Source organism: Perca fluviatilis, chromosome 20 (genome assembly GCF_010015445.1).
Source record: "Perca fluviatilis chromosome 20, GENO_Pfluv_1.0, whole genome shotgun sequence".
NCBI classification, from domain to species: Eukaryota; Metazoa; Chordata; class Actinopteri; order Perciformes; family Percidae; genus Perca; species Perca fluviatilis.
The window spans coordinates 31,003,434-31,021,326 of record NC_053131.1 but is presented as its reverse complement, the minus strand read 5'-3'; the positions used below and the strand labels follow the sequence as shown (position 1 = coordinate 31,021,326).

Here is a 17,893-nt window from a genome sequence, read left to right as displayed (position 1 = left end):
TGTAAAGTGTCTTGAGATGACTCTTGTTATGATTTGATACTATAAATAAAATTGAATTGATATCATTCAGTGTGACTTACACTTCTGGAGGATATCATTATCTTTGATGTCCATCGGGAATAACCGTCCATAATCAGTTGTTGTCCGTTTATCCATGGGTACCGTTGCACACACAAATGTAAACCTACTGTATATGTGCTAAAAGAAATGGGGCACAAAAGAGAATACCAGTACCTCAGCTGAAAACAGTTTAGAATTCCTACTTATTGTTTTTTTTTTTTTTTTACAAAAAAGTCAATTTTCACACTGAGCTGAAAATATACAAAGGTAGAAGAACAAGCTGATCTAGCTCCAGTGGTGAAAACTCAGCATCTAGTTTAAAATACAAGAATGTTGCTCCGGACGGGATTTCAATTACGGGAACATTGGTGAGTTAGCAGAAAAAATTGCAGGTAATTGTGGCTGTAATTATTACTAAGATGGGGGTGAAAAAAATAAACAGTAATGGAGTATATCCAGTGGTGGAAGAAGTATTCAGATTCTTTTCTTAAGAAAAAGTACTAATACCACACTGTAAAATATTACAGGGTTTTTTTACAAGTAAAAATCCTGCATTGAAAATGTTCCTTAAGTAAAAGTATGTAAGTATCATCAGGAAAATGTACTTATAGTATTAAAGTTAGAGTACTCAATGCAGAAAAATCCTGACATTTTAGAAACAGGAAACAGTTAAAACTGTTCTGTGTTTAATCACCTGTATATTTTTGGGTAGTTTCACTTATAATAAACATCATATTTTATAAACTACATGTGTTTTGTGTGCAAAAATACTAATTTGTAAAGTAACTAGTATCTAGAAATGCCAGAATAATTTAGTGCAGTAAAAAGTACAATATTTCTCTCTGAAATGTAGAAGTAGAAAGTGGCGTTAAAACAAAAGACTCAAGTAAAGTACAAGTGCCTCGAAATTTGTACTTCAGTACAGTACTTGAGTAAATGTACTTAGTTACATTCCACCACTGAGTATATCAGAGCAACATCAGCAGCTCACTTCACATTCTTAGCCAGTATCTGACGGCTGGCTAAACAGCAAGGGTAATCGTTTTTATACCAGCGATTTTTGTGGTAAAAAAAATATTTAAGATTTCGGAAGTGGGAGGGGCACAAACAGGATTGTCCCAGACTGACTCTGAGGCACACGTCACTACAGGGACAGACTTGTTTTAGGACCTTTTTTAAGAACATTTTTGAGAAAAAAAAACTTAGGAATATATTAGTGAATTAGGCCCAATGAACCTTCCTGTACAGTATACTTCATATGGGGCCTATTCAAAAAAAGGTTTGGGCCGGTAAATCTAGTCAGCCTGGCGGACGTCAGTTTGTCGTCTCTGCTGCTGACAGACAAACTGCTTCTGAGTACAGAGAGGACCTGTTCTCACTCCCAAGTGGTAAAATACGGACGCTTGGTCAGTGGCTCTCAGCGCCAGATACCAGCGCGAAAATCACCCTTTAGCTTCTGTATGGGACGCACCGGGCAGAGCAGCAGCTCGACAATGTTAGCGAGTAGTATGAAAGGCCGAAAATCCGCATAACGAGGCAGGTTGGAGTGGTAGAGGTGTCAAACGACAAGACTTTCGCCCAGGAGACTGGGGTTTGTGTCCCGTTCTGGTTCCCTATGTCCCTGAAACATACATTTTGTAACCCCACCCACGATATTTTACTAAACCTAACTGTCCCGTTCTTGTGCCGCATGTCAGTTCAACATATGTCCTGATCCAGAGTGTCAAATAGTGACACCAGAGTACCGACCAATCGCTTCTAAATATGACACCAAAGGGGCTAGACGCGAGTCCCGAGAGCGTCAAATAATGACGCCAAGAGTCCCAACTAAGTGCGTCTAAATATGACGCTAAAGGAGACTTTCTGCGTCAATGCCAAACGCCAAAGGCACCTGACCGAGCGTGGCTTTTTGACGCAATGGGAGTGAGAATGTGTTAACAGAGACGATGGCGGTCGGAGTCGGTGTGGATTGAACAAACTGAACAACTCCCAGCAAGATAAAAAAAAATCTGATGTGCCCCTCTGAATGAGGATGGAATCTCATGGATTTGTCGGGGTGCAGCTCAGGCACATTTGGCTGTCTGATGTGACATCATCAGTCCTCAGTGGGCGTTGCCGAACTCTCCATTGGTCATAGTCAGTTTGCTCCGCCTCCTCTGACTGAGAAGTTTACGATTCTGTTGAACCTTTACTCGGACATCAAAAACCTCCTGGATGGCTTGCTTGAAGCAGTGGAAATTGTAGTCAATCAGTCCTGTGAGGGACAGAGAGAAGACGGTCACGTCTATTACAGGTCAGACAGCTGATGACGGAATATACTTTCAGAAACAGAAAATCCAATAAAGTTCCACCATAAACCAGAAATTAGATAAAAGCATTGAAGGCTAACTTAACTTATCTGGTTGTGTGAAATCAGTAACCAGTCATGGTTAGTTATACTAAAGGTTGAACGTGAGGCGTAATTTCCACAAGGGATGAGGGTGCCCCTCCCACTTTCAACATCTTTCCCACAAAAATCTGCGGTATAAAAACGATTACGGCTACTGTTTGGCCACTGTTTGGCTGAGAATGTGAATTGAGCTGCTGATGTAGCGCTGATAAATAAAATTTACTACAGATGAGTAGCAGACAGAAATAGCCACCAGCCCGTCACATATTTCCAAAGGGGAAAAACTGACTCCCTTTTGGAGCAAACATCAAATGGCCACTTGATGAAGTGCAGTTTTCATCAGTTCCGCGTACATTTTTCGGCACCGAAGGTTGCCGCTTGGTTTGACCACGGAGATGCTGCATCGCAGACTGCAAAGCAGACCTGACTACAGGAGCCGTTTAGCTCAAACTTCAGGCGCACACCTGGTAGCTGGGTCGGATCACGTAGTTACCAAAAACTAACCGTACCAAAGCGTACAACAGTTTGTTTGTAACCGGAACCGAGTGCGGTTGCCGTGTTCACACCAGCCCAAACGAAGCGAACCAAGGGGGTTAATGCTCCAGTGTTTGATTCCACAGAACTAAACAAGGCAGGTCTGAAAACGGCCATATGAACCAAGAGGCTGTTTACATGACAACGGTGTTTTGGGGGGGGGGGCTGCAAACAAAAACCTTTGAAACCTGAGTGAGATCTTTAGATCATGCAACTCCAGTGTCGCAGAGTAAACTAGCAAAACCGGTCTTTGTAAAGCCAGAGCCAGAAACTAACTCAGATTTTAAGTGGAGACGGTGAAGCGGCGCACTTGTCTTTTTTAAAACCTAAAGGAAGAACTTTTCCATTTGTAGCGAGACCATTCGTTGTAGCCTGAGAGAAATATATCAGACTTCAAAGTGACTACTCCACCACACCGCTGAACTAAACATGTACTTGTGCAAAAATAATTACCACAGCAATGAGAGTAAACAGGAGATCGTTCGTTCAGGACATCAAAGGGATATGGCTTCACACCTGCTGATTCATTTGGCTGACATGTTTTATCTGTGTCTATCTCTTTTCATCCTTATGCACTGTGGACATTGTGGGTTTGAATCCAATTTGGCTGCTACAAACAAACCACTGACCCTGATATTCTGTTCCTAAAGGAAGCTCAATGCAGTGACTGAATGCTGCAGACGTTAGAGTCAACCTGGGACCAAAGAATTGAAGCAGCCTGTATGAAAATGTTCGGAGTGAACAAGCAATGCCCTTTAAATCCATCCACCGCCAGTGGATAAGTACCCTTCAGTGAGGCGGTGAACCCCCCACTGATCCAGGGCAGCTCCCAGCAGCTGACCTGACTGCTCCATAATTTTAAAGCACTCTGTGGAACAGCAGCCGAAGATACACACACAACCGCCGAAGTGCGCTTGCTTTATTTGCTTTCTACAGAACCATAATCACCTGTATTGAAGTTACTCAGGTTGATTTAGGCCAGTTGAGACAAGATGACATGTTTATTTGTACAGTATCCCAGGCGATTTAACGTGCATCTGTGACGAACAAGTTCGATTAAATCAATTAAAGTAGAATTAAATAAAATAGACAACACGTACGTAAATAATTAATACAAAGTTTCAGTTTAATTACAGAGCGCTAATACATTTCGATGAAGATATCAAAGGCCTTGGAATAAAGAGTGTTACATTACATTTAAGGGTGGCACGGTGGCTCAGTGGTTAACGCTGCTGCCTCACAGCAAGTAGGCACGGCAGATCCCCTGTATGGAGTTCAATCTGTGGTGATTCTAGGGTCTGTTGGTGCCCTAGGCAAAAATTCCCAGGGGGCCCCTCAAAAGATAAGATAGACTTTATTGATTCCACACTGGGGAAATTCACTGGTCACAGCAGCTCAGATTCAACAGAACAAAAAAGAAAAATACACAATAAATATAAATAGAATAGAAAAATACACAAAAAATAAAATAGAAAATAGAAAAATAAGAGTGATAATGGTAAAATGTACACTATAAACACTTCTTTATACAGGTGGCAAGAACATATACAGATATACAGATGAATATACACATGAAAATAAAATGGCATATTGCACAGGTCACAGAAGAAAGTGCAGAGTAATGGATAAATAGCTAGACATAGTGCAGAATATTTTTAAGTGTTGGCTCATAAACCAATGTTCATCACTTTTATGTTTTCAACTCTTCAAATGCTGCTTTTGGGCCTTGCCTGTGGCAAATGCTGCCACTATGTCCTCCAGATCCAAGGACCTTCGCACATTTCGCTCTCTTAATAATTAATAATGGATTTTGTAACTTACAGTTTTAATAATCAGCTGCATTTGGCGAGGGGACTTTATACGCTTTCGCTGCTGTAAGAAACTTCCAATAATGATCCTGAGGAGAGATAAGAAAGTGATATAGTGTATGATACTTATCATAGTAGCATGTTAATAAAGTCAATTGAAAATGCTTTCACGTTAGAATTAGAATTAAATGTTCTCCTCGGACATAGCTTTTATTATTTATAGCTATCATAGCATTCATAGCTTAACTCGGGTGAAGCTTTCACTGGGTTCTTAAAGGTCCAATGTGTGGGAATTTCTCCCATCTAGCATTGAGATCATAAATCACAATCAACTCTCTCTCGCCACACAGTTCAAAGTACGTATTACAGCTACGGTAGCCTTCTCGCTTCAAAAAGCGAAGGTGTACAAAAGGCCGTCTATCAGCCGTGGTTGTCAGTGTATGTATCTATGGTGGGAGTGAATGCCGGACAGTGGCGCGTACGCGCGCTTCACACCGCCAGCGGGCACGCGCCCCACCCGACGGAAAGGAGAGAGAAAGAAAAGGAGACTGCAGCGGTCCGGAGGATAATTAACTAGTTGGGATTTGGTGTGTGCGTCCAAAGCAGCTCCATTGTTCACTCTTTTTTTCTGATGACGCCGGTCTCTTGTTCTTTTCAATATCCGTTTTCTTATTCTGGGTGAAGAAGAAGAAGACTCCTGTTCCTGAAATTTTTGATTTAGAATACGTGTGGTCCTCCATGTTTTCCTTCTTCAAACTTGCCAGAGCCGGGAAGCTACGATACCCGTTAGCAGCATTAGCAGCAGCTGGGAGTTTATCATGTGACAGCAAAAAGGCGAACGGTGGAGCAGTATGTCCTGTATGTCCCTTACCGGCTAACGTATTTCAAGATGGTGCATGAATATGGAGCGTCTACCCCAGTTCATGCAAGCGCAAATGTAAAATTTCAAGCCAATAGGAATACTTGGAATTGATGGTGGTGGTAAATATTCATGAAAAAGGACAAGTTTGTGAATGGGCAACACAGATTTTGATGATGAACAACTACTGCTTGCTAGATTAAGTAGTTAACAAAAACGTGAAAGAATAAACGCCATAACTCTAACGTTAATGCTAGCTAGCTAAAGTTATGCAAGTGTCGCCCCCATAGTTAAGGCTAAATGACAGCATTCAGACTTACTGTTACTGTTACACAATTTCTATATCTACAATGTAATCTTGGTTATCTGCTCTACTTACCACTGTCTTGTTTTCTTTTCTCCTCATCCTCCTTTTTTCTCTTCATTTTTTCACTCCCAGAAGGATAATTCCTCGTTATTTTTATATCCATTACACAAGCTTGACCCTTGGACTTTTTATCAAAGAACCACATCTTTTCACATCTTTTCTATATCAAGTGCTGAGCTCAAGTACAGGAGGGCATGGTGAATGATTGTTGATGCATGCTGCGAGTTTCTAACGTGCATGTAAATGTACTGACCTTTTCTCTCAAAGCTTTCCTTGCGGAGGAAGCAGACCATGGCGAGGAACTTGGTGACCTCCTTCAGGTACATGACTGTGGTGTTGTTCAGGTGGATGATGGCCATAGACTCCTCGTCATAGGGTAAACCAGCTTCACTGTCCGTCAGGCTGAAGGAGAGGAGACAGAAAAACATTTTGTCTGAAAAAGAATGCATCAACTAGGGCTGCACGTATACAGTACTGTGCAAAAGTTTTAGGCAGGTATGAAAAAATGTGTTTAAAGTGTTAATAGTTTATTTTCATCAATTAACAAAATGCAGTGAATGAACAGAAGAGAAATCTAAATCAAATCAATAGTTGGTGTGACCACCCTTTGCCTTCAAGACAGCATCAATTCTTCTAGGTACACTTGCACACAAAAAAAAGGTTTTTGAAGGAACTCGGCAGGTAGGTTATTACAAACATCTTGGAGAACTAATCACAAATCTTCTGTGGATGTAGGCTTCTTCAAATCCTTCTGTCTCTTCATGTTATCCCAGACAGACTCAATGCTGCTGAGATCAACGCTCTGTGGGGGCCATGCCATCACTTCCAAGACTTGTTGTTCTTCTTTATGCTGAAGATAGTTCTTAATGACCTTGGCTGTATGTGTGGGGTAATGGTCCTGCTGCAGAATAAATTTGGGGCCAATCATACGTCTCCCTGATGGTATTGCATGATGGATAAGTACAGTGCCTTGCGAAAGTATTCGGCCCCCTTCAACTTTTCGACCTTTTGCCACATTTCAGGCCTCAAACATAAAGATATAAAACTGTAATTTTTTGTGAAGAATCAACAACAAGTGGGACACAATCATGAAGTGGAACGAAATTTATTGGATATTTCAAACCTTTTAAACAAATAAAAAACTGAAATATTGGGCGCGAAAATTATTCAGCCCCCTTAAGTTAATACTTTGTAGCGCCACCTTTTGCTGCGATTACAGCTGTAAGTTCGTCTACTTGCAAAACAGCTAGAGCTCAGTGAGGTTGGGATGGAGCGTTTGTGAACAGCAGTTTTCAGTTCTTTCCACAGATTCTCGATTGGATTCAGGTCTGGACTTTGACTTGGCCATTCTAACACCTGGATATGTTTATTTGTGAACCATTCCATTGTAGATTTTGCTTTATGTTTTGGATCATTGTCTTGTTGGAAGACAAATCTCCGTCCCAGTCTCAGGTCTTTGCAGACTCCATCAGGTTTTCTTCCAGAATGGTCCTGTATTTGGCTCCATCCATCTTCCCATCAATTTTAACCATCTTCCCTGTCCCTGCTGAAGAAAAGCAGGCCCAAACCATGATGCTGCCACCACCATGTTTGACAGTGGGGATGGTGTGTTCAGGGTGATGAGCTGTGTTGCTTTTTACGCCAAACATAACGTTTTGCATTGTTGCCAAAAAGTTCGATTTTGGTTTCATCTGACCACAGCACCTTCTTCCACATGTTTGGTGTGTCTCCCAGGTGGCTTTTGGCAAACTTTAAACGACACTTTTATGGATATCTTTAAGAAATGGCTTTCTTCTTGCCACTCTTCCATAAAGGCCAGATTTGTGCAGTATACGACTGATTGTTGTCCTATGGACAGAGTCTCCCACCTCAGCTGTAGATCTCTGCAGTTCATCCAGAGTGATCATGGGCCTCTTGGCTGCATCTCTGATCAGTCTTCTCATTGTATGAGCTGAAAGTTTAGAGGGACGGCCGGGTCTTCGTAGATTTGTAGTGGTCTGATACTCCTTCCATTTCAATATTATCGCTTGCACAGTGCTCCTTGGGATGTTTAAAGCTTGGGAAATCTTTTTGTATCCAAATCCGGCTTTAAACTTCCTCCACAACAGTATCTCGAACCTGCCTGGTGTGTTCCTTGTTCTTCATGATGCTCTCTGCGCTTTAAACGGACCTCTGAGACTATCACAGAGCAGGTGCATTTATACGGAGACTTGATTACACACAGCTGGATTCTATTTATCATCATTAGTCATTTAGGTCAACATTGGATCATTCAGAGATCCTCACTGAACTTCGGAGAGAGTTTGCTGCACTGAAAGTAAAGGGGCTGAATAATTTTGCACGCCCACTTTTTCAGTTTTTTATTTGTTAAAAAAGTTTGAAATAGCCAATGAATTTCGTTCCACTTCATAATTGGGACCCACTTGTTGTTGATTCTTCACAAAAAATTACAGTTTTATATCTTTATGTTTGAGGCCTGAAATGTGGCAAAAGGTTGAAACGTTCAAGGGGGCCGAATACTTTCGCAAGGCACTGTACCTGCCTGTATTTCTCAGCACTGAGGACACCATTAATCCTGACCAAATCTCCAACTCCATTTGCAGAAATGCAGCACCAAACTTGCAAGGAACCTCCACCATGCTTCACTGTTGCCTGCAGACACTCATTATTGTACCGCTCTCCGGCCCTTCGGCGAACAACCTGCCTTCTGCTACAGCCAAATATTTCAAATTGTGACTCATCAGTCCATCGCACCTGCTGCCATTTTTCTGCACCCCAGTTCCTATGTTTTCGTGCATAGTTGAGTCGCTTGGCCTTGTTTCAATGTCGGAGGTATGGCTTTTTGGCTGCAACTCTTCCATGAAGACCACTTCTGGCCAGACTTCTCCAGACAGTAGATGGGTGTACCTGGGTCCCACTGGTTTCTGCCAGTTCTGAGCTGAAGGCACTGCTAGCATCATCTCCCATATAACCCTGTCCCTGTTTCAAAGACAGGGAGGATTTCTATTGAGGCAACATTTTCACTTGTTTCAGGAAACACTCACAGGTAAATTTAGGGACCTTACTCAGTCACACTGGTGCATAGTAGGCTGTTGAAGTAATCCAGGGAAGGACTGCCATGTCATTTAGTATTTTTACTGCTGACCACAAGGACTATGCACAACAGCAAGCATGATCGGTTTGCGTATAGTCAATGATTCAATGTTAGCTTATTTGACAGAAATCTATCTTTTTTTCTGACAATTTGATAAACAAAAATGCTTATTATGCTTCAATAAATGAAACCCCAATTAACAAAACTGGAGTACACGCGTGAAAGAGTGTCAACTATAGATGACCAAACGGGGAAATCAACTGACAGGAGACAAGCCACATGGATAATTGCAATCAGATGCAAAACGTAATGGCTGTGTACGGGGCAGATAGAGGTTGCAAGTGATGTGGAATTAATGCTGCTGTCGGCGGCAGCAATTCAGGTGTGGGCGGCGTACTGTAGCGCTTTCGTCACTGTCACCTGTTCTGCCACAACACGGATTTTGCAATAAGTAATTACCGAGATAAACACACACAAGAGACATCTGCTTGCCACAACACAACATGATCTATGTCACACCCACACAGGTTGTACTCTTTTTTAGCAAGACAAACATCGAGAAGAGAAGTGTTATTTTCAAACTCTCTCTACTCTTCATTAAATGAGGAGAGATGCAAAAGGTTATGTTGGCTTTTAGTTTCTTCAAAGACGTAGATTAAAGTGTAATGTAATACCCAGTTTGGCTGGTATGTTTGTGGTATGTCAGATCGCAAAAGCTGTGGCAACTTTGTTTCAGTGGTGACAAAAGTTATATATAAGATATAATAAAACAACAGTAAACGTGAAGAAAAAAAATCTAATATTCTTTATTGCTCAGATTTAGGTTGCTCAATACAGTTCACTCACAACTCAAAACAACTGCATGGCTGTTACCAATAGCCTAACTATGAGATAAATCACATTACATTTACCAATTAAGCTACATTATGGGACAGGCTACTCCTACCAAAACACATGTAGGCCTGTACCTCCTTCTCATTCTAATTAGGAGCCAATAAACATGAAGAACAAAAAGAACAAAAGAATTTTTAAAAAGAATTATTTCTTTAAGCTATGTTCCCTTACATTTTTACACTTTTATGTTATACCTGTCTTATTCTATTTTGGCTGTTTTCATAACATGTTTTAAATACTCTTTAATGTTTTATGTAAAGCACTTTGAATTGCCATGTTGCTGAAATGTGCTCTACAAATAAAGCTGCCTTGCCTTGCACTGATAATAGAATGAAGAGCAGTAGAATCATGTTTTAAGTGGAGTATACAGTGCCTTGCGAAAGTATTCGGCCCCCTTGAACGTTTCGACCTTTTGCCACATTTCAGGCCTCAAACATAAAGATATAAAACTGTAATTTTTTGTGAAGAATCAACAACAAGTGGGTCCCAATAATGAAGTGGAACGAAATTCATTGGCTATTTCAAACTTTTTTAACAAATAAAAAACTGAAAAAGTGGGCGTGCAAAATTATTCAGCCCCTTTACTTTCAGTGCAGCAAACTCTCTCCAGAAGTTCAGTGAGGATCTCTGAATGATCCAATGTTGACCTAAATGACTAATGATGATAAATAGAATCCAGCTGTGTGTAATCAAGTCTCCGTATAAATGCATCTGTTCTGTGATAGTCTCAGAGGTCCGTTTAAAGCGCAGAGAGCATCATGAAGAACAAGGAACACACCAGGCAGGTCCGAGATACTGTTGTGGAGAAGTTTAAAGCCGGATTTGGATACAAAAAGATTTCCCAAGCTTTAAACATCCCAAGGAGCACTGTGCAAGCGATAAGATTGAAATGGAAGGAGTATCAGACCACTACAAAGCTAACGGAAGACCCGGTCGTCCCTCTAAACTTTCAGCTCATACAATGAGAAGACTGATCAGAGATGCAGCCAAGAGGCCCATGATCACTCTGGATGAACTGCAGAGATCTACAGCTGAGGTGGGAGACTCTGTCCATAGGACAACAATCAGTCGTATACTGCACAAATCTGGCCTTTATGGAAGAGTGGCAAGAAGAAAGCCATTTCTTAAAGATGTCCATAAAAAGTGTCGTTAAAGTTTGCCAAAAGCCACCTGGGAGACACACCAAACATGTGGAAGAAGGTGCTGTGGTCAGATGAAACCAAAATCGAACTTTTTGGCAACAATGCAAAACGTTATGTTTGGCGTAAAAGCAACACAGCGCATCACCCCCCTGAACACACCATCCCCACTGTCAAACATGGTGGTGGCAGCATCATGGTTTGGGTCTGTTTTTCTTCAGCAGGGACAGGGAAGATGGTTAAAATTGATGGGAAGATGGATGGAGCCAAATACAGGACCATTCTGGAAGAAAACCTGATGGAGTCTGCAAAAGACCTGAGACTGGGACCGAGATTTGTCTTCCAACAAGACAATGATCCAAAACATAAAGCAAAATCTACAATGGAATGGTTCACAAATAAACATATCCAGGTGTTAGAATGGCCAAGTCAAAGTCCAGACCTGAATCCAATCGAGAATCTGTGGAAAGAACTGAAAACTGCTGTTCACAAACGCTCTCCATCCAACCTCACTGAGCTCGAGCTAGACTGTTTTGCAAGGAGGAATGGGCAAAAATGTCAGTCTCTCGATGTGCAAAACTGATAGAGACATACCCTCAAGCGACTTACAGCTGTAATCGCAGCAAAAGGTGGCGCTACAAAGTATTAACTTAAAGGGGGCTGAATAATTTTGCACGCCCAATATTTCAGTTTTTTATTTGTTTAAAAGGTTAGAAATATCCAATAAATTTTGTTCCACTTCATGATTGTGTCCCACTTGTTGTTGATTCTTCACAAAAAATTACAGTTTTATATCTTTATGTTTGAGGCCTGAAATGTGGCAAAAGGTCGAAAAGTTCAAGGGGGCCGAATACTTTCGCAAGGCACTGTAACTTTTAAATGTTGTAGTACCGTGATATAATACCGTCACCGCAAAAAAACAAATAAAATACTGTGATATACATTTAGGTCATATCCATTCGTTGTGAATTTACCCATCAGTGTGCCGTTGCAGCATGGAAGCACACAGACCGGATTTTAGTATTCAGCCACACAGCCTACATTTCAAAATGTAGAAAATAAGGTTGAAAGGGAAGAGACTGAGAGGGAAATGGAAGCAGTGATGGCAGCGGTTTAAAGGCAGATAGGAGTCTGAGAATTTAAACAAGCAGAGCAGAAGGACACAGAGAAACTGATCACTGGACAGAGAGAACATGCTGTTCTTTTTAGCTTTTCTCTAGTAATTTATTCTGTCTTGGTCACAAAGAAAGCAAACAAGATCTGATAAATACAAATGGGTCTTCCTGGTTTATATATATTCAGGTTTCCTTCTCTTTTTGAACCGAATGGGACTTTTCATTTCACAGTATACATATGCTGTAGCATCAACTCTTTGATACCGAAGAAGCCCCAAAAGCCAAATAAATGGCCACGTTAATTTGTATGGCCCTTTCATCATAGGGCTTCACAAATGGCCAAAACGATTGAAAGTGTATGTGAAAACGTAGCATCAGGAAAACTCAGAACAGATAAACAGGAATTGTAAAACTGGGTCAGAACTCAGATAAGCCAACCTCATTTGCAAGTCCTGTTTTCTGCCGTGGAGAAAGCACCTGATATCATCTGTGCTGTTTACGTTCGTGCCTTGTATTCATTTTGAGTCTAATCAAGACATTACCTGCTACTACCGTTCCATCTGCGTACATGTTGTCACATAAGCAGCAGAAACTCCATTTCCACATCTCCTTTGAATGGATTACATCACATTCATTTGACATTTTCTCTAAAGAACATACGAGTGCATGTAAAGTCCACACAAACAGGAAATAGATGTTAACAAAAACTGTAAGCATGTCCCTCATGCAACAAATGGCATTAAATAGTAGGGATCAACCAATTATCGGCCTGGCCTATCATCGTGGCCGATATTTGGCAATTTGCAGATTATCTGCATCTGTGTTTTATTTTACTGATGATAACCATTACAGTTAATTAACTATAAAGTGCGCTACTTTAGCTCTACTACAGCTCTGTAAGCAGTCTGCAACACAAACTGATAGCACGTTAAAACTTCAGGAAGCTATTTTCGTTTTTTTTTTTTTTTTTTAAATGACTGCGTATTATGTTTAAAGTTTCAGTTTTACTAAATTATTGCTTAAAGCATTTAAACTAACTTTTGTGTTGGAGTTTGTACCATTCAAAATTCGTTCCAGTGACTTGGTGTTTTACTCAAAAGACAGTTTGGTAACACTTTATTTGAAGGAATGTTCATAACCCCCAATTTCCACCGGCTCCAGAACGGTCATTAGGTTTCCATTAAAGTCAATGTGTGTATTTCCACTGTGCAGAACGGCTGCGTTCCAACTCCGGCACAGCTCCGGTGATCCGCAGCCCTCCAGAGCAGATATGCAGAGCACAGAAGCAAAATAAAACATCCGGTTAATTTTCAAAATATAATACACCGTGCTCATGGCGGATCATATCTCCCTGCACTCCACCTTGAAAACACAGCACAGAGCTGTTTCCCCTCTACTCCTCTGGATGGAAACTAACTGTTGTTGGTTTTGTGGTTCTATTCTACGTGAATTCGCGAACTTGTGGGTCCTCGTGACTACAGCTGTCAGTCATGGCCTCAGCCGTGCCGCAACAAATCCGGACCTGGTGGGTATTGACCACGCAGCCGGCACGCAGCCCAGCCCGGTCTGCAGACATTCTGCATCCAGTGGAAATCCGGAGTAAGGCTGACATGACACCGTCATTATTAGGGTTGGGTATCGTTTGGTTTTTTTTCGATTCCGGTGCTAAATCGATACTTTTAAAACGGTGCCGGTGCCTAAACGGTGCCTGAACCGGTACTTTTCAATAAAGTTAAAAAAAAAAAAAAAAAAGAAGAAGAAAAAAAAGAAGTCAGTGACTTGTTTATTGCTAAGGCCATGGTCAAAATTAAAGATTTAATAATAATGTAATAACTATAACAATAACTTATTTCACCAGTAAATTGCTGTTGAACCCCAGATGGGAAAAGGGTATTTTACAATTACTGTGAATGCACCACGAGGCTACCTGTTTTAAGTGAATGCACCGTCTGTGTTGTTTAATTCCGACAACGGCAGCTGCAAGTGAACGCACCGTCTGTGTTTTTTAATTCCGACAACGGCAGCTGCAAGTGAACGCACCGTCTGTGATGTTTAATTCCGACCATATAAACATACTGTATATCTATGAATTGCGACAACGGCAGCTGCTGCGCTGCAGAGCAGACTGTTACATCGCGCTGTTGAAGTCCTCCACAGTGAAATACAGTCAAACTTTACACTGTTTAACGTTAGCTGTCAGCATTTTACCGGTGTTTAATCCATCTGCTAGCTAAAGGGAGGCTAACGTTACATGCAGTCAGGTGTAGTGTAAAGTCAAGCACCGAAATGAGGCACCGAAACTTTCGTTCTTATTCGGTCTCGTTACTACCGTTTACGTCGGCACCGGTTCCCTATTGGCACCGAGTTTCGGTACCCAACCCTAGTCATTATTATGACGTGACACCTGTCATGAACATGAAGGAGTCATTTTGAGTATTAATGACAACAGTCATTAATACTGTGTCATTCGGTAAATTCTGACACTTTTAATGCAAAGTTAGCACTGTCCGAGATGTCTTTGTCATGACAACGTGACATTAACAAAGACAACAATGTCTGTGTTATGACAACTTGACATTAAACTAGACAATACAACCTGTCGATGTCTTTGTAATGACAACTTGACATTAACCTAGACAACATAACCTGCCATAAATATGTCATGACAGGCCCAATTATCAAACTTTAATAAATTATTTAGCTTCGTGTGTTAACATTACATTTAACTGTCATTAAGATGTTTGTTTTTCCATTGGCTGTTGTGAGAGCATTATAATTGTGTCATGAATATTTTTCCTTGACCTCAAGTAAAGTGAAACAATTTGGACCTGTCGTGAAATCTTTCCTTAACTTAAGTTTGTCTAAATTTATAAAATTGCGTGGGAAATGGAATACATTTCACAAAATGTGTTCAAGTAGCTGTGAAGAACTATAACGGTTTCACAGGCAATTATGTTAACACATCAGGGAGCAATCTTCATAAAGGCAAACAGACAGCACCAAGCTGAACTTCTGCCGGTCATATCTGTACCTGAGGCATTGCCGGCAACAAACATATGCCGAAGAAATATGATTAAAAAGCATTTCTATGCAACAGATGTAGGCTTAAATATAATTATCAAAATAAATAAAACACCGTCATACGTTTCCATGGCCACTGGCCTAATCATGGTGACGTATGTAGTCCTAGAATAGTTTCAGGGCTCCAAAGAAGAGAAAACATGCATCACTAATGTGAGTTTAGTCAAATGTGAATTCATTTATGTTGTCAAAAAGAGAAAAAGACATAATTGTATTTCACAGACAAAAGAATTGGCAAAGGAATATTTTAGTCACATTTAAGCTTTCCAAGCGTGTAGCATGCCAGGTTTCTCACAAGAGAGGAGTCCAATAATTAAATGAGGTAAAAAAAAAAGGACTCCATTCACTAATGCCTCTAATTAAGGATCACATCCCAGCTGTTTTGTCATGATAATGATGGCAGCCTTCTGTCCAACAATCAGCGGATTTATGTGAGCAGGCCCAACTGGTACCAATGAACATGTTAATGTGGAACAATTCCAGGAAACAGGTGAGTGCAAATATCATTAGGGCTTACTTAATCGGGGAGTTACGGTTAACTAAATGGTACGTGTTTACAAAGAGAACATAATCCGCAGACATCTGGCAGCCACCTCTATCCAATACAAAATTAGCAGGAGTCCTGTTTGTGCCCTCGGCTGCAGATTCCGCATTGCAGCTGTGATGGGTTAAATATTTCACTCACTTCAGGCCATATGTGGCCTAGTTCAGTTAAAAACCCCAAACGTGATGCCTAAGGTGAATCTCACACACACACACACACACACACACACACACACACACACACTTCCCCTTATTATCTCGATAACAAACATGGGTCAAACAAGGACCACCTGGCCCAGGGGAGGCATTGTGACCATACGTCATTCGGTTTTGGTGGTTATATTACACTTGCCTGTGTGTTCCCAATCCCAACCAATGTTAACCAAAAACGTTGTTGGTTTTGAAGCCTTTTCCCCTCTAGGCTGCTTACTTAGATTCTGTCCTCACGTGTGTAAGCTTAGACATTGTCCTCTACTGTAGCTGAGAAGCTCAATGCACAGAAACGCAAGCAAATCAGAAAAAAAACAGAAGAAATTGAAGTTACATCTCAACACCACACATTAGAAATTGAAATTTCCAGCATTTAAACATGGTGAGAATAAGTTAAACACAAGCAAGAATTATGCCATATGGGAGTTGCCATAATCACTGTATGACACCATACGACTTGCATTCACGTTAACAACCAGGTCAGAATTAACCCTACATTCCACCAGGGGCGTCGACGCTGCGCTCTGGTTGCGCCCGCGGCTGCTGGGAGCAAAAGCGGCCAGTCAAGACGATACCTGTGACAGCCGAGACGCAGAGCGTCACAGAAGCCGCTCTTCGCTCTGCCAAAATTGCAAAGGCCGGATTGGAAGTGCAAGGACTAGAGCATCCAGACCCTTTATTTCGTTTTTCCATCACATATTCACACACCTTTTGGTCAATCTCGTGGAAGCAGCCGGTTTGGCGACCGCTGCATGCTTTTCTTTGACTGTTGGCTTTTTTTAAAGATGGTCTTTTTGAGGCCTGCCATCTCCGTACATTAAATTCTGTGACACAGTATGTGTTCGCTGCTTGGCAGTTGTTTGGCGACTCTGCTGCATTCATCATCTTAAAGTTAGCATCAGAACGTCTTCTGATTTGTTTGCTAACTTGGCTAACAACTCTTGAGCCGCTTTGTTCGGGACGCTCACAGTGTCTCTGCATCTTTCAAACCCATGGTACTGTTGGGAGTTTGATTGACGGCTCTAGTCATGAGGGGCACATTCAGGTTACTGATATTTGGCGCCAAAATGTAGAACCGCGTCCATTCAATTAAGACACCCAATGTAATATAAACAGAGGTTGGGGAACTTCTACAGACATTTCTTTTATTTATTTGATCGAGCTGGAGACTGAAACCTCTTTCAGAGAGACTAATTGATGTCACCCAATGGGGAGAATTTGCTCTCTTCAATGTTCTCTTACTGCTGCCTTTGATGTCAGAAACAACTGAAATAATGACAGGTGAGAGTGAAAGTGGGATTTCTGTGTCGTGATCAAGGCTGATCATCCAATGCTGCCTTTAGCTGCAGACAAGACTTGCTTGATAGAAAGATAACATCCCTGCCTTCTTCTTCCTTTGCCAGCCCCTTCTCTATCTCCAACTGGGTCCTTGTCTATATCTATAAAAAAAAAAAACATTCCAGACGCTTCACCTTATTTGCCCCATGACAGAGTCACAAAAAGAAGAAGGTGGGTCATGTACTTAGTTGTACAGTTCTGTCCAACAATTCTGGTGTTGTCACAGTGTTCCAATGTGTCTTTTTTATTTATCTTATTGTGTGGCATGTACAGAATTAATTGACGTCAAATATTTAGATGTGGTGTTGATACACAAGAACCATATGACACCTGTCATGACAACTGGCCCAATTATTTTTAATGTAAACCTCACTGTTCCATGTCCCCACTGGTCTAAGATCAGTTGAAGCTCCAGAAAAGTTGCATAATTGTCAGAATCCGACAACGTGCAGAATGTGGAAG

General features: G+C 41.2%; 1 protein-coding gene across 3 annotated transcripts in view; it reads right to left on the bottom strand.

Annotated features, from left to right (window-relative positions):
- rragd (ras-related GTP binding D) overlaps positions 1-17,893 on the bottom strand; it is a 58,926-nt gene that overhangs the window by 17,568 nt on the left and 23,465 nt on the right. Inside the window, exons 6-7 of one of the 3 annotated variants that reach the window (XM_039786274.1) lie at positions 6,271-6,419; positions 632-2,314 (exon numbers count right to left, since the gene is read on the bottom strand). In XM_039786274.1, coding sequence (XP_039642208.1) covers positions 2,163-2,314; positions 6,271-6,419 — 301 coding nt within the window. In that variant the 3' untranslated portion in view covers positions 632-2,162. Of the gene's footprint in view, positions 1-631; positions 2,315-4,113; positions 4,881-6,270; positions 6,420-17,893 lie in introns of those variants that run through there. The other 2 variants (XM_039786275.1, XM_039786276.1) reach the window with 2 other exon arrangements.